Genomic DNA, 19132 nt, shown 5'->3' with positions numbered 1-19132 from the left:
TTGTTTTTGTTTTTTTTTTACAAATCTTTAGTTTGAAAACGTGAATACAAATGTTGTACAGATAATTGCATTGAAGGGGTATAGACTTCTCGGCATGAATTCAAAATTAAAACACCATGATACAGAGCTGAAATAATGTGAAGATAGTCCGAAAATAAAATTATATGAAATTGTATTTTTCAAAACATGTTTACAGTCATAAAGTATGTTTCCTTGTGGTTCTAGGACTGCATCAATAGTGTCAGCACCTCGTAGGTCCAGGGTGTCAGGTGTCTTTATTTCAATCAAATTAAAAGGGAAACAAGAGTGTTGTCATCGGTCGCACCCACAATCGCACCTCTGAAAACACCCATATTCCTGACATCGTGCGCATGCGCGGACCGGATGCTGTCAGTAGAATTCCGGAAATGCCTGTCTGCGACTAGCGGATATTTGTTTTCTGGTCTGTTGGAAGACTCTGACGACATTTCAGGGCTATTTTCTTTTTTTCCTCGTTAAATTGTTAAATCCTGTCGTGTTGAAAACGGAGAGCTAACCCCAGCTGGATCGGAGCGTGTCACAGACACCGAGTCTACAACTGTCTGCATTGTAGTTGGGCTCGAGGCTGGGCTAACATTAGCCTAGCGTTCACTGAAGTCCTGCTAGCTTTAGCTTTTGTTAGCCGTCTTTACAGTCGGCATAGAGTGATCTATAACTAATCCAGTTAATTCTTCAGATTATAAGTAAGAATATTAGTAAGTGAAGCCATGGCTGTTGTTAACGAAGGTGCCCTGAAGAAAATGCTGAAGGTAAGAGCTCTGGCCAGCTGTTTTGGCAACGTTAGCTAATGTAACCGATACCAAACATGTCACCAGTCGTTAGCTTGATAGCAAGTCAACATTTCCTGAAATGGCTAGCGTAATAAATGACCACTTTCCCTTATACTTTAACATGTTAGAAAATACATTCTATCACAAATGTAACACACTTAGTTTATATACTTGGTGCAACACATGATTGCATAGCTATGACTAATAAATAAAAAAAATAACATCAACAGTTCGTGTAGTTCGTGTAAGGTATTCGGCTTTTTTTTTCAATTAGTGTTTTTTACAGCAGTGATCCTACATGCCTTTACACTGTCGTTGAGCCTACAGAACATTTTAATGACTGGCAATACCTACTTTATATAGCATATGTACTCCTTTAAGTATAACTTCTCAGTTTCACCATGTAAAAAAAAGAAGGCCTCAACTCTTACAGGCTAAATGAGATATGGAAATATGGTATGTTGTCTTGTACAGGCCTCAAAATGTTGTGTATACAAGGAAGCAGACGGATTGTAAACATGATGAATGTTCTCCCTATGGAAGTAGCTGAGCTTTTTAGATATTTTTATTTTGTATAGTTATTGGTTACCTTTAAAGTGTTGATTTAGCATTCATGCCTGTATGTCCTTTGTTTTTCTTTTTTTATGTCATGGTCCAGCAATACAAGTATAGAGACCTGACTGTTCGAGAGATAACCAATGTCATCTCCCAGTACAAGGACCTGAAGCCAGTTATGGATGCTTATGGTAAATTCGATTTTACTGCTCCTGTCTGCTGTTTTGACTGTCTGATCTCAGTTCTATGATGTTGATTATGTGCAAAATTAACGTTCACATTTTATATCATTTCAGTGTTTAATGACGGTTCCACAAGAGACCTGATGAGCCTGACAGGAACTGTCCCAGTGAGCTACAGAGGTGATTAAACAACTGTTTACTTTCTAAAAAGCTCCAAATGGTAGAACCAGGAAGAAGAGGCAATAGGAAGCAATGTCAGTTCTGCCAAGTCTTTTTAACTGGCTCACACTCTTCCTCTCTATATATTTGTATTAGAAATGCAGCTTTTTAAAAAAATATATATTTTGTACCTGCTCGTCATCTGTAGGTTCATATAAAATAAGTAGTATTTGGTAAATACCAATTTAAGCAGATTTGCGGGTAAATAGAAAATCAGCTTGATCCAGAAAAGCTTCTCTGTGTTCTTGATTTTGTCGAGTTTCCTGCTGTGTTGGCTTTTTGATTTTAATAAGATCAGATATTACTTTATTGATCCCCCGGGGGGGAAATTCAGTTGTTACACCAACCCAGACATAAGTACAATCAAGAAAGAAGTTTCAATAAGTAAAAATAAAAATAGATAAATAAAGCTAGAATACAATTTAGATATGTACAATCTTACAAATGGAATTTAAATTAAATAGAAGTAATTACAGGCAGTATTCAAAATTTCAGTAGTGACAGGTTGACATGGTGTGATTATGGTTGGTAATGACAAATTAAGCAATAAATAAAAATAATATGGGTATGTAATATGACCATGAGTTGTAGTTAGAATAATAATGTAATATAACATAATATAATAATAATATGGCAAGATAATTATAACGTTCATGAATCAGTCAACAATATAATTTAGTATAACATATTAATGTAAGATTAAGGCCAAACCCACAGCTTGTCTCCTTTGGGACATTGATTGCTAACAGACATCGCAACTTTACTTGATACAAGTTCAGAAGTTTTCATGACTGAAAAATAATTTTGTGCACAGTAGTATCAGCTTCTGTGGTATGTGGATTCAAATGTGACATTAAACTGTGTTTGCATGTATGTGTGTTGTTTGCAGGTAATGTTTACAACATCCCAGTATGCCTGTGGTTGCTGGACACATATCCATACAATCCTCCCATATGCTTTGTCAAACCGACCAGTGCCATGATGATCAAAACGGGCAAACACATCGATGCCAACGGCAAAATCTACCTGCCTTATCTACATGAGTGGAAACATGTAAGGAAGCTGAATCTATGTTTTTGTTTCTATGGTGTTTATTTACACAATGACAATAATGGAAGGTACAAAATTGAAGAAAAAAAAAGTTGGGGATGCAAAAGTGAAAAAGCGGTACAATGTCAGAGGACTTGTGGTGAGACTATTGTATCTGCTCAGGATGTCTAAATGTTCAAATCCATGTAAAACAATACAGTCTCCTTTTTTATTATAGTCCATACTTAGTAAGGCTTATGATACACAGATCTACAGTGATTGCAAAAGAGAGAAAGGGAGAGCAAACAGCAGAGAGAGAGAGAGAGAGAGAGAGAGAGAGAGGGGATTGGTGTGGAAACAAAGCAGTAAAACAGACTAATAAGAAGTTGTTTCCTGATTGTTTCCCAGCAGTTGGACTCTAAAAAATGTTGTAAACCTCCACACCTCCATACAAGCATGCAGGGGGTGCTGGATTTTCTTTGTCTGAAGTCATGCTACTTCCTGCCTGCAGTTCGTGTCTCTACTCTGCACAGCCACGACACTGCTAACGCTCTTCATTCATAATTGGACAAGTACTGACATTTCCTAGGTGTCACATAAAGATACATGTTACATTCATGTCTGTTGTAGACCGACTAAGGGCAGAAGATAGAGAGACAATGATATCACCTGGTCCCAATGTGTTTTCTTTTAGTCCAGAACTGTGGACTGTCGATGGGGAGTTTCCCTGATAGATGACAAACACTCATAAAATGACCAAATGAGTCAGAAAACAGACAATACAGACACAGTACACTCCTTGAAGATACACATACAACCACACACCTGATCAGGATTGTAAACATTTTAATTCAGAGGAAATCGTTTATTTTGGTTAGACATTATCTTGAGTAAAAAAACGTTATTGATAGCATGTCAGATGTTGGTCAGTGTTAAAGGATTTCTTCTTCACTGGCTCTGTGTTTAGGTTAGAAATCAACCCAAGGGTTCTTTGGTTGCGGTTTTGCAATAGGTACCAATGTTGTTGTTTGACTTTTTTCTTGTATCGTTTCAAAGTTCAAAACTCTAGTATCAATGAAATATTCCACTGAGATACAACACTTTAAACAGAATAACACTAATTCATCTGGTTTTCTGGAATATCCTGCTGCATCGACAGTGACTACATTTTGGTCTGCACAAATGGCGCTGTAATAAAGGAACAAACTGTCTTAAGCTAATATTTGAACAGGGAGCCACCTTTGGATCGCTTAGAATAGCTTTTTTATTTGTTTTCTCGGTTAATGAAACCTGCCCCTCCCTGTGTGTCTTGCAGCCTCAGTCAGACTTGTACGGTCTGATTCAGGTGATGATTGTGGTGTTCGGAGAGGAGCCTCCTGTGTTTTCTCGCCCAACCACCCAAGCCCCTTACCAAGCCTTCCAAGCTGCCGGACCCCCTAACCGTGAGTGACTTACATATGTCTCATAAACAGCCTGATAGCTTCATGTTTGAAGTGATGTAGTTGTTTTTTTAAGCACCAGATGGAGCTCAGACACCATTTAAGCACACCATGGAAAAATGAAAGCGCACTGTCTGTCAGGATGAATGGGAAGAAGAATACTTTGACCTGTATGTTCCCAGATCTAATAGTTTTTTTGTTTTTCTGTACCTCAGCTTCATACATGCCTGGAATGCCAGCAGTCTCACCCTATGGTCCAACTCCTAACCCAGGGTAAGATGCTTGCCAAGCAGATTCCAACTTTCTCCTCCAGCTTCAGCACATATATTTAACTGGCATGTTTGTATTGTGGTTTCTGTAGCAGCTTATCACACTGAAGCACTTTTATTACTAAAACACTGCACAGTTCACTCAGTCGCACTTAGAACTGGAAGTTAAAGGCAGGTCTGGCATTTCGGAAAATGGAAAATGGAAAGGATTTGCTATTTGACGAGCATATGACTATTTGCAGAGGCTATCCAGGATACCAGTACCCAGGAGGAAACTCTTACCCAGCCACTGCTGGACCTGCACACTACCCCGGCCAGGCTCCCGTTTCCACAGTGGGTATGTATCACATCCATCATCAAGGGTGCTTTTCTCGCCTGTGCCTTGATATAATGATTCAGATCTTAATTCACCTCTACCAATACTATATATTTCCTTCTCCCCATGATCTTTAGTTAACCCTGAAGTAAGACACCTGACCTTTTGACTCAAACCCACTCACCCTCTGTGTGACTTCTGTGGCGCGCTGAGCTGCCAGTGAAAGGTCGTTAGTGTAACCAGAGTGGGAAGCATTAAAGGCCAGAGGTTAGGATGGACTTGAAGGGAAGAGAAGAGCCCCCCTCTGCAGCCCTCACACCCCAAAACTCTGAAGCTCACAGTGCTATATTTAAGAAACAGCAACCCCACACAAAGACACACCGAGGATCATGAGACCTATCTACTGTCCCAACGCCACTTACATGCTACTAACAAGCTCCTCTTGCATGCTGGTCATGGACCAACATGCAAGAGGAGCTTGATTGGGTTTAGTTGTAGACCACTCGAATCTCAAGCCTGAATCAACTCTGACATTTGTTGCGGTGACTTCAGTCTGCACATGAGGTGGTCTTGACTCTGAAGAGAACTACCAGTGTCTTTTCCTTAACTTAACCTGCTCTGGTTCTGAGGTAACATTTGAATGACTCCTCTTGACAACCACCCTTAGAACATTAGATATGTGGATGGATTTTTAAGAGTTTGAGCTCCAGAGAGTTAGAAAATCTATGCCATAAAGCTCTGGAGCGCTATACTGCAGCTTGTTATGTTTGTTCTTGAATTTAGCAACCATCTGTAAATATTTAGCCGACCAGACCTTGATGCCAGCAGTGTGCTGTGTTGCATTTGTACGTAGGCTTTAGATATCACTGACACTTGCAAATAGTTTGAAGTTTAGTTTCGTCTAATGCGTCATGAATACAATGGATTATCTTTAGGTAAAGGGTCATGCATGACAAGCTTAACAATTCTCTGATAACTGTGGCTGAAGGCATTTTCTTCCTTTGTTTTCTGTCTGTGTGTCCCATACTAAATGTGATATCTTAGGAAGGTTAGCATGGAGTAAATTCAAAGAACAAGCATCAACCTTCTGTTGTTCATTAACTGGCATCCTTCTTTAACCACTCACTTTTTTAGGCCAGAGCAGAGATGGCACTATTGGCGAGGATACAATCCGTGCATCTCTGATATCGGCTGTGAGCGACAAGCTGCGCTGGAGGATGAAGGAAGAGATGGACAGAGCTCAGGCAGAGCTGGACGCCCTGAAGAGAACAGAGGAGGACTTGAAAAAAGGACATCAGAAACTGGAGGAGATGATCTCAAGACTGGACCAGGAAGTGGTGAGAGACCCTGCTGTGTTATCTGGACTCTCTTCTTCTTTTTCACTTTCCCTCTATATTGTTTGATCATTCTGTTTTGTCGTTTTGTTTCCATTAGGCTGAGGTTGACAGGAATATAGAGCTGCTGAAGAGAAAAGATGAAGAGCTGAGCGACGCCTTGGAAAAGATGGAGAACCAATCAGAGAACAATGACATTGATGACGTCATTGTGCCCACAGCTCCACTCTACAAACAGATCCTGAACCTTTACGCTGAAGAAAATGCAATTGAGGACACAATCTTTTACTTGGGGGAGGCTCTTCGTCGAGGCGTAATAGACCTGGAGGTCTTCCTCAAGGTAACATAATGTCATCAGAGCCTATGTAATGAAAGCAGTATGTTAGCAGAGCAGTGTCAGTCCTTTTAAGATGTGGTTTTACTGACTCCTCTTCTCTTTGTTTCAGCATGTACGTCTTCAGTCGAGGAAGCAGTTCCAGCTTCGAGCCCTCATGCAGAAAGCCCGCAAGACTGCCGGCCTCAGTGACCTCTACTGACCCTCATAGACTACCTGTAAACATTTAGACCTTTATCCTCTCTTTACCATCTTCCTTCTCTTCTCCCTTTTTCATGTCTTTTGTATTAAAAAGCTGCCCTTGTTTTCATCTCTACAACATCTGTTCTTTTGAGACAGAGATCCTATCGGCTACAACAGGGATTCACTAAAAATGCAGCATTTATAAAGAATCAGGCTGACAGTGGATTTCAAACTGTGTGGCCACAGTACTGGTTGGACATAATGCTTCTTTTAAATCATTATGCATTCTAGATATGACCCATTTGCAAGACATGTCCATATCATATTTTCCCCAAATATCAAGCTAAGCCCAGTGTGACCACAATGTGAACCAGGTACTGTGATTACACATAAAACATGTTGAATGCACATACAGTATTTGAAAAAGCTAGGTTGGATTCACGTCTGTGTGGCTGGTTTACTGAGAGTCATTGTCTGGACCTGCGTATGTTGCAGGTCAGCTCACAGTTTCTGTTAGCAAACCTTTCGCCAGACAAAGTCATTTGGCTAGTAAGCACAAACTGCCTGGGGCTAATAGAGGGGGGCTTTGTAGAGGGCCTCATATGTCCACCCCTCATAATGTAAAGGTTAAGCTATGGTATAAATACCCAGGCCAGCCTTACAGGACACACTTTCAGGACTTGATGAGGTATGAGTTCATGTTCAGTAACCATGGAGTTAAAGTGATGATGAACATGGACCTGAGATGTGTTTCTTCACTGTCTTGTTTGAGTCTGTTAATGAGCCTAATTTTGTTGCTCCACTGACATGTCCTCACTACTCTGTGTTTCCCTGTTCTGTGTTTCTTTACAATGGTGTGATTGAGCTTCTTTCATATACTGTCGGCTCCCCAGGTCCACACTCCAGTCTGACTGCAATAACCAGTCAATCGTGTGCAGCAGTGACTTACTTAGTACAGTGTCTCTGTTTAAGCTGTAGCTTTGCTTTATTCTGAGGTGTAATGGATTTTTCTAACTTTGTTTTTCTGTTTTTCCACGTGCTGTCCACTCTTTGTCAGACATGAAAATGTCAGAAATCATATATGGGAAAAGTGGGGAACACAACCGAAGTTTTGGAGGGTACAAAAACGTACAGGACTGTTGTACTAATCAAAAAAGTTAACTTATGTAAAGTTTGCAAACAGGTCTCTTTTAATTTAGCCTTTTACTAAATGCACTTTGAATTGTATGATAGATTATCTACTGTTATTTTTTTTTTCTTGTTTCCAATTCAACGATAGACCACCTGTTCTTTTATATATCTGTAGATTTATGTAAATCAGAACAAATAAAAGAAATCTGATTCAATCCCTCAGCTCCAGGATCATTCAGCTCATCACTATTCTTGGACAAAGTTCTTCCAATATCACTCAAATAGCAATCAGTCATATCGCCAACTCAGTGTATTTTATAACCCTGTGGTTAGTAGTGAATTTTACTGGTAATGCTAAGCAGTATTTACCTTGGTGTGTGCTGTCACAACAGTGTTGCGTGGAGAAACTGGCCACTTTGTGATCTGCTACATAAAAACCTCTGCTCTGCCACGTGATGACCCATAGTTGAACACTGAGAGCAGCTGACTCAGCTGCTTTGTTGACACATACAAACAGCTTTTTGCTTGGTGGGATGACAAACACAGAAAAGGACAAAGAACAGTTTTTTTTTCACTATCCTGGCAGATTTATTTGATGTTACAGCAAATAAAAATCATCATCCAGCTGCCATGACATGTACAGTTCTTTAGTAAGTCAGGTGATAAATTGACCTCATCTAATGTTAACATTAATACATAAATAGATCTCAACAGTATTAACAGTTATAAATAATACTATATTTTATTCTCTTGATGTTTCCAGAGTCAGGTGAAGTAAAATAAATACAAAACCCTTTCAGGGTGCGCAAACAAGTAACACCTTTAGGATTGTTACCTTCTATTCTGATAACCTGATTGGTTATAATTTTAGCTGACTCTTTTACATTGGATCTCTGTAATCTCTTAAAGTACATTTCACGGCTTTAATTCTCAAAATTGTAACCTGTTGAGTCTTCCAAGCTCTTTAAAACCTTGACTTCTAAATGGTTTGTTTCTGTCAGTGCACTTGTGGTTAGGATGTGTACAAAGGCTTCAATGCCAACCTGTAGACGCAGCATTGCTTTTTCTCAAATGATAAGGTACTTTGGTATCACAGGATTTTAACCTTGTGATATACGCAGCTGTGTTGTTATGGCTGTCGGTGGGTAGGAAGCCCTCCTCATAGAGAATGGAATGTCTCCATTATATTCCAAATAGACAGAGATAACCAAGTGGAAAAAAACAACCGGTAACAAACACATGAAATACAGGGTTTACAGACAGGGAGTGTACAGAAGAAGCAGCAACTAGACACACTAAAATACCGTACATGGAGTATATGTGTATGTTGCATATGCTAAGGCTTTAGTTTTGTTGTGTGAACAGGACAAATAGCAACTGTCTCTCCAACACAGGCGGGTCACAAAGGCTAAAGGTAGGAGAAGTGTTTCTGAGAATTCAGTCATGGAGGGAGGAGGACATGTAGGAGGCAGCAAAGGAAAACTACACCCATGTTTGAATATCTAAAAGGTAACATCTAGCTTCTGCTACTTTAGCTACAGACACCCTTTAAGATATCAGGTTTCATTCGCCCTTCACCGCGAGGGAAACAAGAGGTACAGTAGGAGGGAGTTGACCACACAATGTGGTCTATTGGGTGTGGTTTCAGTGCGAGGATTCAGAGGACAGCTCTTCACAGGGTGAGCTCCTTCTGTACGCCCCACAGGGTCTCAGCGCTCTTTTGCACCTGCTTCTCCTCATCTGCCTTCAGCGTCATGTGAATCACATCTGTCAGGCCGCTGTTGCCCAAGACACAGGGGACGCTCAGGAACACCTCATCCTTCACTCCATGCATGCCCTAAAGGATGATAAGAAGACACCTCAGTCAGAATCAGTGGAATGTTTCAGAGTACTGGAAGAAAAAGGTTAATGTAAGGCTTCAATTCTCTTCACCTGGACCAATGTGGACACTGGGTGCACTTTGTGGAGGTTCTTTGTGATGCTTTCCACCAGGTCAGCCACAGACATGCCGATGGCCCAGGAGGTGTAGCCCTTCAGCTTGATGACCTCATAGGCTCTGCAGGGCACACACATAGTACAAAAAAAAAGTTATAACAGTGTGTCCTTGACTGTGGAGAAAATCCATCTAAGGCCCCATGTACGGAGGCTATAACCCTCAAGGCGGATGGCCCAGATTTGATTCCAGTCCCTTAATAAAACCATAAAAGCCCCCCCAAAAGAAATAGACAGAGACAAAGAAAAAGAATCAAGCTGTTAGCCTGCTTCAGTAGTTTCCCTCTAATATCCCTCATTCATCTTCTCTCGCGATGTCTTCATGTTGTGAATTAAACTGTCACCATTAGAGAAGCAAAAAATGGATTGCTGCCTACGTGTTTGTTCAATTTCTAACACTGCTTTATGGAGGAAGTTTTCAGAGTTTTAACACCAATCTCAGCTGTGCAAACTGAATGTATAGTACACATGTATGCAGAGTAAATAAATCTGGTTCAGGTAAGTTAACTAAGTAAACTCAAAGCAACAGCAGTACATCGACATACTAGTTCTAGACATTTAAAGACTTTAAAGAGAAATATGAACAGGCTGGTTTATCTCTTTGTTTCTTACATTTAGAAATTAAACGTGTCTTTTAAAAAAAGCCTCTCTGTTGACACATGAATGGTGTATTACATCTCTTGTGTTGTCTTCTGTCTTTATCACACTTATGAAATATTTGATTCCTTCCCAAAAGCTTTCTAAACGTCTCTGATAACTCAGCCATTGTGTTGTACACGGTTGACCTCCGAGAAATACTTTACTGATCAAGCTCTTGCCTCATGTAACTTTTGAAGGGATAAACTCAACTTCCTGTTAAAGAATCCAGCAACAGGTAAGGCAACTGAAGCATGTGGATTAGCCAACATGGACAGCTCATTGTCAGGTATTTCAATCAGGCAGTGTGAGTGAGGTCACGAGTGCTACAGTAAGGGATTATATCAGAGGGAGCAGCAGAGCTATTGTTTGTGTACAGGCTGCCAGGCTGTTGTGAACTTAACACAGTGGTACACGGAACACCCGCCTCTGCTTGCCTTTTGGCTCCCTGCCATAGCCAAATTCCTCACTAGGGCTTGTCAGAGTCGGAGTCATTTCCATTCAAATGTGCCTTTTGGGATGTTTTACTCTTCATGTTAACAGGTAAGTGTTAGTATAGGCCATTGAACCGTAAGATCTGTTTTAATAAGCCATGATATTTATGGCTCCCTAGTCAGTACTGGACAGATGGCCTTTACGCTCCCATGGCTAATTGATTTGCGGATTAAATGGATAAATGTGAGGGATAATCAGTGTTCAGGTAGTTCCTTCAGATCGTAAATAAGTAGATTAATGGAAAATAAATGTTTACTCACCCATCGACCACCATCTTATGCACATCCTTCCAGTTCTCACTGTCGCCTTCAGCACCCATCTGTGGGTTGAGGCCCTGCAGGGAAACTCCAGCAACGTTCACACCGCTCCACACAGGCACTAGAAGAAGCAGACAAAGACATGATAGAGATGAATTTGATCATCTTGAACATGTATTTTAAAAACAGACATTATCGTGTAAGTTTCCATATGAAAATAAAGTAGCTGTAATAAAATATTTTCCCCTGACCCAACAAGAAGGTACAGTGAGGGGCCAGCAGAGATTATATTTTTAGCATGGGCTGCATACCACTGGAGTCTCCATGCTCTCCAATGATCCAGGCATGGCAGCTTGAAGGGTGGAGATGGAGTTTCTCTCCCATGAGGTGGCGGAAACGGGCAGAGTCCAGGTTGGTGCCGGAGCCAATGACGCGGTGACGAGGGAAACCGCTCAGCTTCCAGGCCACATAGGTCAGAATGTCCACTGGGGGGGTGAGAACAAGAAAAACCAGCTTTTGAAAATGATGATCCCACATTTCTCATATTACATGAATCTATTTTTTTCCCCATTATCCTCCAAGCTACTTCAAAGTACACTAACCTGGGTTGGATACTACCAACAGGATGCAGTTGGGGCTGTACTTGACAATGTTTGGGATGATGAACTTGAAGATGTTGACATTACGCTGGACCAGGTTCAGACGGCTCTCGCCCTCCTGCTGGCGGGCTCCAGCTGTCACCACCACCACTTTGGAATTGGCTGTCACACTGTAGTCTGAAGAGTTGGCAAAAAAGAAAGACTTTGTGATGATGCCACAGAAAAACAGTGCAAGTCGAATGATTACAAGAATGAAAAAAAATGTAAAAAGCTGTGGTGCCGTCTCCTGTATTCTCACCTTTGTCGGCCACAATTTTGTGTGTCTTCAGGAAGAGGGATCCATGCTGCAGGTCCATTACCTCACCCTTCAACTTGTCCTCCATCACATCAACCAGGGCCAGCTCATCACACAGGTCCTGATTATATACATACATACAGTAAGTCTTTCTCACTCGCTTTTAACAGTCTATGACACTTAATCTACAATCTAGATACAGCTTCGGTCAGGTTGGGCCATGTGTTATTTCAGGGGTCTATGACATACAGAAAAGAGGGGGGAAACTCGTTATATCTCTGCCTTTATCTTCATTTAGCTGCATTGTTAATCATAACAACTGTGACCCTGTTTCAGCTTCATAGTTTTGAATGGAACAGGTGAGTTCTTCCTGTTAAGTTTGTATAATAAGACAGAGAGCAGTTTTGTTCTCTCTACCAGGCATTACAGAAGTTTTTGATGAGTCAGCATGTTCTTTCCTGAGAATACTACTGAAGAATACTCTTACTGTTACAGCAACGCCACCACATTGTTTGAATAGTCATTCAGTCCTTTCTCTCCACTTCACACCTTCAGTTTTTCCCTTCCGTCTCACCTTGAGCAGTACGCTGATGGCGGAGGCCATGCCCACCATGCCGACACCGACCACCGTCACCTTGTTCCTGCTGCCAACAGGCTCCTCCTTCATCACATGGCTGATCAGCTTCTCCTTGGTGGACATCTATTGGAAGCAGGTGCGTACAGTTTAAGAACTCAGTGGAAATGCTGCATTATTAAAGTGACACAAATGTGTAACTTTCTTCTTTCTCAGCCCAGGATGATGTAAATGGGGATTTCCTTTTCCAACTTAACTACAGAATGAGAGTGTGCCTCTTTCCTAACCCCAAAAAACCCTACTTCTGCAAACCGCAAGTTCCTTTTTCACACTTAGGTTCATAGACAGTTCCTGCCCCACAGCGCCTCTTGGGGTCTCCATAGCAACCACAGACTGGGAAAGTACTGCAGCCTGTCTCCGTGCAGCTAAGAATGTACTCGACTGACGTCATACTCTACACTCAACGTTTCCTGATCTGGTTGCATGGCCAGTGGCTCTCACTTACAGGCATTTTCATCACCAGTATGACTCGGCTGCTTTTCTGTGATGTGAAGACAAGCACGTAGAGGAGTCTCCCACAGGGTTAATGCACAGTAATACCTTCCTTCAGAGGGTATTTAAGACCTCTGCATGGTGGGTTTGCACACAATAGTAGGATATAGAAAGTGGGACAGACATATTATATCCTATTATCCAATTATCTGTCACTCAGAGGTGAGCTGAAAGCTTACAACACACCAGAAGCTGACCCTGAGAGGAGCTGTGTCTGTGCTTCACAAGATGAGTCTTTGTTATCTTACAGTAAAGGATTAATCTGTGAGTTCAATAATGTTGAATTATGCTGTCTAAACCAGGCAAATTACAAGTGAAGCATGACTGAATGAGGATTACAAGAGGGATTATGAGCAGCTAAAAGAACTTTAATACGATGTAGTTGTGGAGACAGTGGGAAGAGAATGTTTTGTGTCAAACTTTGGATGAGATTAATCTCTGGGCTAGTCCTCAAGTAAGAAGCTACTCCTCACAGCTGGACAGCTTAGACTGAGTTATGTATTCTTACCGATTCTTACATGATCACCAGTACATGATCACTAGCAGGCAGTAGTGGTTTGAGCCCCAATGGGGTATCAAGTACCACTGCTGTGACTGAGAATACATCAAGGTTTTACCCTTTCTCAGAACATGTGATCAGACCAAACTTATGAATCCTGTTTGTTCCTCAAATAATGTGATTTGAGATTTCACCAGGAGGAACGTTTATTTATTGTTCCCACTGTACATTATTAGAATAAATCAGCTGATCTTCTGTAGCTTGTAAAAAAAACTCATGTACAACCACAACACTGTGCCAAATAAGGCATTAGTTTGATTCATCAGAAAATGCAAGTTATGTAAAGTGTTTTCAATATTTCAAATACTTGACATGATTGTGTAAGTGCTTTTCATTCATATCTGGAAGAGCACTAAAACATAAGTGATAACACATTTTCCGCTCTACCCTCTTGCATCTGCATCCCCATGGGTCTGCACTGCGTTTCCTGAACAAGACGTTCACTTATAGCTCAGGCTGCTGTCTGGATGATGGTCGCCAGGGGGGGGGGGGCATGCGTAAGGACTTGTGTAACACTGCGTATATTACATCAATGCAAACCATCCTTTGCAATGATACAATATTTAGACCAACAGCAAGGTTGCTTTAGTAAAATGATAATATTGGGGCACTTCCTATTCCTACATCATACATGGAAAAAATGTATTTCTTATGTTGATGATAATAACCCATCATTCAAGACATCACACCTAATATTGATTTGACAATATTGGTCACTGGAGTGACTGCAACAAGTGGAAAACTTAACTTACAAACACCCTGTTGCTTCTACCACTGTGTTTCACAAATCGACTTCATTTTACAAATTAAAAAAACATATCAAAGAAACCTGTTACAGAAGCAGGTGACGGCCTCTGTCAAATTATTTCATCATAGTAACTACAGCGACACGCCCCTCTCGGTATCATCTACAATGCTCATCAGGTTAGCAGGTTCCCATTTTAAAGTCGATGTACAGTCAAGCGAATAAACATCAGAATCCCCGGGCGAACCTGCGGTATACAGATGTTTTACAGTCCTAACAGTTCGAGTCGTTTTCTTACCTTCAGGGTTCGGTTAAAAAGGCTGAAACACGAAGTGGAATGTGTCTACTCTTCCTGAGCGAAGCTTTTCAGCAGAAGTGGTGCTGTGGAGGCGGTGTTCCCCGGTATTTAAAGACAGCCCCCTGTATGCACGTTACGTGCGTACATACTGATGAGGGCGGGCCGGTCTGTGGCTGCTGCTGCGTGCTGTTTGTCACGTCTCGGGCAGGATGCGGCAGTCTAGAAAACAAACGTCGGTGCTCAGCTTCTTTTATTAATGAATCAACACCGCTTCAGTTGTAGGCTTCTTGGTGAAAACGGCTCTGGGCGACATCAGCTGTTCCTGTGCTAGAATACCATGTACACACGAGACCGTTTGAACACGCCTTACTATCCGCAGAGTCCCATTCTACTTTTAAGAGATGTCTGAAGACTCAACTGTTCAGGGAACACTTAGGCACTTAACCTGACCCTCCTTTTCCTCAGGGGTAAAATGAATAAGAAGGTCTAAAATCCAGCTATTATTTAATATTTAGCACTGAATGTTGAATGCTGTTGAAAGTTGAACGATGTTGACTTGTATTATTTGTTGTGATTAACTGTGGCTACATTATCTTAAAAATAAATTTAAAAAATGGCACTAATTCTGGCTCTAGATAGCAGAACATGTGGCCAATCAACTTGAAGCACTTTGTCGCACTTACTAAGGCTTGTGTTGTAGGTCTCTTTGCACAAAAGCGTCTGCTAAATGATTTTGTAGAATTGTAGAACACTAGCGGGTGAGTACCAGGCAACTTAATGGGCAACTTGAGTATCACTCCGCATGGATGTTTCCTATTAAAATGAAGATTATTGACGAAAAACGTTCCCATGAGTTAGTTGCATGTCTCTCCTGCACAGTAGGAACCTGCCTCAGAGACCAACAATTAACACATCTTCCCTAGATCTTATAGGCTAGAAGTGAATGTTTCATTTTGATTTCAGTGACCTTTCTTACCGGGTGCAATACACGGCGAAATAGTGTAACACTCCACGTGTTGTGGGAATTCCTGCTTCATGACTCTTGTAATTGTGTGACTCATGAACAGGATTGCAGCCTAAAATGGACATTTTGTTCATCTGCAAAATGTATAATTCCTGCTATGCTATGTGAATCCAAGTGTAATAATATGTTTGTTTATTTTTTGTTTTAGTTTAAGATACTGAAAACGAATGATCATTTAAGAGTATAATGTGTTGACTGTAATCTGTGTGATAGCCAATGTAGCTTATTGTATCATCGTTCTTTCAGACAAACTGCAGTTTAGCGTCCCCTCCTGTCTATTGTAGTGTATTACCAAAAAAAAAGCTGCATTACTCAACACTTCACAGCCCATTGTGTTTCCTATCTGAGAATTTCTTCAGTCTGATAGTGCTGGTCCGCAAGACATAAGATATAAAAGTTGGGTAAAAGTTACAACATAGAATTTCATTCTTTTATATTGTTATGAATTACCCACCTGGCACATACTGGGACAAAACAATCATGCTCTTGTTATATTGAATAAAGAGGTGCTGTGGTTTCCTATTTACATATAGCATTGTTTTCCATTGGACCGTCTATGATGTTATGACACAATTTTAAATGCTTTTATTGATTAATCTAATAAGAAACTCTATCTGACCCCACACTGGATTTAAACTATAGAAATGACTGAAAAATATGATGATACATTTGAATAATTAACACTGACAGATATGACAAAACATCAACTAAATAAACCATAAAAACTTCAAAGCAAAAACACAACAACTCAAAACAGCCATCTAAGGTTATGTTTATAAAAAATAGTAAAGCGCTGTAAGTATCTATTCAGGATATTTGTTTGGATTATACAATCAAGTGTTGGGGTAGCATGAGCTTTGTATTTACTGGTGATGTAATGAGTTTAAGTCATTTGAGAGAAAAAAAAAACATGCAGATTCACACTTCCATAATGCAAATACAGTAAAAATACTCAGCCATAAGCCATATTTCTGAACCGGTGGTTCAAGACCCAAAAGTAGGTCGCAAAGCCATTTAAGTGGGTCCTGGACATGTGCATGAAAAATGCGGCAAACAGTTTTTGCTGGTCCTTTATTCCAAAGGAAATGTGACTACCCTCCTACTGTACACGAAGGAGGGTGGTTTAGCCCCATTCCAGCAAAGTAAGTAGAAGTCATGCACTTTAATGCACCCACTATTTAATGACACATTTCAGAAATGTAGGTAACAATTGTTGTTAAGGAGTGGTGGTGGGTTCTGAGGCCTGACCAGTTGAAAGGATTGGTCCAGCGCAAAGCACACTTGTTGTTTACAAAACAGCCATGAGTTTCAAATGTACTTAGAAATGTTTGCAAAAATGTACTCCCACAAAATAAAGCACATATTAATATTAATCAGTTTCTGATTTAACTTCCACTATCTTTTAATTTTAGGTTCAAAAAGTTGTTCATTATCTAAGGGTATATTCATATGTAGCACGTTTATGATACTGATTTTGTTGTGTCCTCCTTAATAGGCTATAAGTCACAGATGTTTATTACCTGTTTCCTGTTGTTTTTTGCACTTAAATAAGGGGAACTTCAGCTGGCCAGTCTTTAACTGACATGGAGGTTTGAATACAGGGTCTTTTCTTCCTTCCACCATAAATCATTTTCAAGTTACTTCACCTTACACAGTTTTTGAACGTCATACACTTGTGGAACCACCCCCCTGCCGGGCAAGAAAGGCTTTCTACTGCTGCTTGCTATGTGGAAGTTACCCTGATTCAGCTGCAGAATATGGAGAACTTTTTAAAAATGCCTGACAGTTGTTGTTCAATTGGATGCTCTAGCAAGAAATAAATCCAGGTTGTGCTTCTAAATAATCCCATATTAAAAAGAAAATCCCCAGTGGAGGAGATCGTGTTACTGCTGTCCCTGCATGGTGGGAGGCAAAACAATCACAACAGTCAAAGTTCACACATCTTTGAGCAACCACATCAGAAATGGTAAGTTGAAGTAAATACTGACTATTTTAATTCTGGTGATAATGTGATCATAGGTAAGTTGAGGATAAGGTTGTTTGGTGTCAAGGCTTGACAATTAATTTCCTCGAAGGAGAGATTTTACCAATCTGCATAGTTGATATCCCCCACCTTTGCCTTGATATAGTACCGCACACTTAAAGTTTCTCTTCATGTCTTTGGTTTCCTGTGGTTGGTGTTATAAATATGCCTCATTCTGATGACAAGTTAACAACCCTGTACTGCAGCTCTAAAGTGTTCAATGCAGGTCGCATTTTTACTAAGCACTTTTTGCCTTCCAGGCTTCCCTGTTGGTCACTTGACTGAAACAAATTGTATCTTGGTGTGATTGTGAGTGTTTCTGGTTGTCTGTCTAGCCCTGTGATAGGCAGGTTGTACCCTGCCTCTTGCCCAATGACAGCTGAGACAGGCTTCAGCCCCCCTGCCACCCTGAACAGGATGTAGCAGTACACATAATGGGTGGAACGTATATATATATTTACTCAATGAGCCTCCCAAAGTCAGTGAGTGAGTTACTTTTAATTTAATTAAAAACATCAGTTGTCAGGCCCCAAAGTCTTACCCATGATAACACATTTCCTCTCATGGAGTCCACTTAATTATTTAAAAAATACTACCAATAAAATTCCTTATTCGTAAAATCAACCCATATTGTTTTCAATAATCGAGCCATTTACAACTAGTACTTTCTGTAAGTGGTGTGTTGCTTGCCTCACTGTTGTATGAAATTTTATTTAAAAAATGTATGTCGTTGTTTGGTAGATGTCTAGAGCTTCCAAACAATCATCTCAGTCAGATAGCAGGACTACTTTATCCTCCAATAGAAAGTAATAGAGTGTTATATGCATCATGCAAATGCTGTACTGTGAGAAGATATTGTTGAGTGTGCTATGAAAATTGTACCAATATAATGTTATTTTATTATACCACTTATATTGGGTTAATGGTGTTGGTCTATCTCACATTTTAATCCGACAATTAGTGCATTTTGCTGTCATACTGTGATACATGAAGTTTTCTACAACACAACAGGAAAAAAGGAAAGGAAGTGAGTGGCTACTTTGTGGTTAAAAAGAAGCTCAGACCCATAGATTTTCCGTCTAATGCCTCTTTGGCTCTACCTTCTTTTCCCTTTCCTCTTTTACCTGGAATATTTTCTGTTACTGTGGTAGCTACTTGCTGCCTCTTCTGCAGGTCATGAAACATTTTGCTAGCTCAGCCCTCAACCCCACATCCACCTGGAGGTTTTTAATCTACACCTCAAGAGTTAATGTTGCCAGTCCCCGATTCCTGTTTGGACTAAG

The 19132-nt window shown here is 40.5% G+C and overlaps 2 protein-coding genes across 2 annotated transcripts; one reads left to right on the top strand and one right to left on the bottom strand.

Moving 5' to 3' along the window:
• The first annotated feature begins 369 nt into the window (after positions 1 to 369).
• tsg101a (tumor susceptibility 101a) lies at positions 370 to 8022 on the top strand. Its single transcript, XM_034685374.1, has 10 exons — positions 370 to 788; positions 1468 to 1555; positions 1661 to 1726; positions 2655 to 2818; positions 4110 to 4236; positions 4449 to 4506; positions 4745 to 4839; positions 5953 to 6155; positions 6253 to 6492; positions 6599 to 8022. Exons 1-10 carry the CDS (start codon positions 747 to 749, stop codon positions 6686 to 6688), a joined length of 1173 nt encoding a protein of 390 aa, XP_034541265.1. The 5' UTR covers positions 370 to 746; the 3' UTR covers positions 6689 to 8022.
• A 329-nt stretch (positions 8023 to 8351) lies between these two features.
• Positions 8352 to 14935, bottom strand: ldha (lactate dehydrogenase A4). Its single transcript, XM_034685375.1, has 8 exons — positions 14803 to 14935; positions 12649 to 12774; positions 12078 to 12195; positions 11783 to 11956; positions 11492 to 11665; positions 11184 to 11301; positions 9733 to 9856; positions 8352 to 9637 (listed from the first exon to the last, which is right to left on the bottom strand). Exons 2-8 carry the CDS (start codon positions 12772 to 12774, stop codon positions 9473 to 9475), a joined length of 999 nt encoding a protein of 332 aa, XP_034541266.1. The 5' UTR covers positions 14803 to 14935; the 3' UTR covers positions 8352 to 9472.
• Between the last annotated feature and the right edge of the window lie 4197 nt (positions 14936 to 19132).

The sequence above is a fragment of the Notolabrus celidotus genome, chromosome 6, assembly GCF_009762535.1.
Source record: "Notolabrus celidotus isolate fNotCel1 chromosome 6, fNotCel1.pri, whole genome shotgun sequence".
Lineage (NCBI taxonomy): Eukaryota > Metazoa > Chordata > Actinopteri > Labriformes > Labridae > Notolabrus > Notolabrus celidotus.
This window is presented reverse-complemented; position numbering and strand designations above follow the sequence as displayed.

Excerpts from the sequence above, each read along its gene's own strand:
- tsg101a (XM_034685374.1), top strand. The coding sequence starts at position 747 with ATGGCTGTTGTTAACGAAGGTGCCCTGAAGAAAATGCTGAAG. Across the intron at positions 789-1,467 it reads CCCTGAAGAAAATGCTGAAG|CAATACAAGTATAGAGACCT; the intron begins GTAAGAGCTCTG and ends GTCATGGTCCAG. Across the intron at positions 1,556-1,660 it reads GCCAGTTATGGATGCTTATG|TGTTTAATGACGGTTCCACA; the intron begins GTAAATTCGATT and ends ATATCATTTCAG.
- ldha (XM_034685375.1), bottom strand. The coding sequence starts at position 12,774 with ATGTCCACCAAGGAGAAGCTGATCAGCCATGTGATGAAGGAGGAGCCT. Across the intron at positions 11,666-11,782 it reads GTTGGTAGTATCCAACCCAG|TGGACATTCTGACCTATGTG; the intron begins GTTAGTGTACTT and ends TCACCCCCCCAG. Across the intron at positions 11,302-11,491 it reads AGAGCATGGAGACTCCAGTG|TGCCTGTGTGGAGCGGTGTG; the intron begins GTATGCAGCCCA and ends TGCTTCTTCTAG.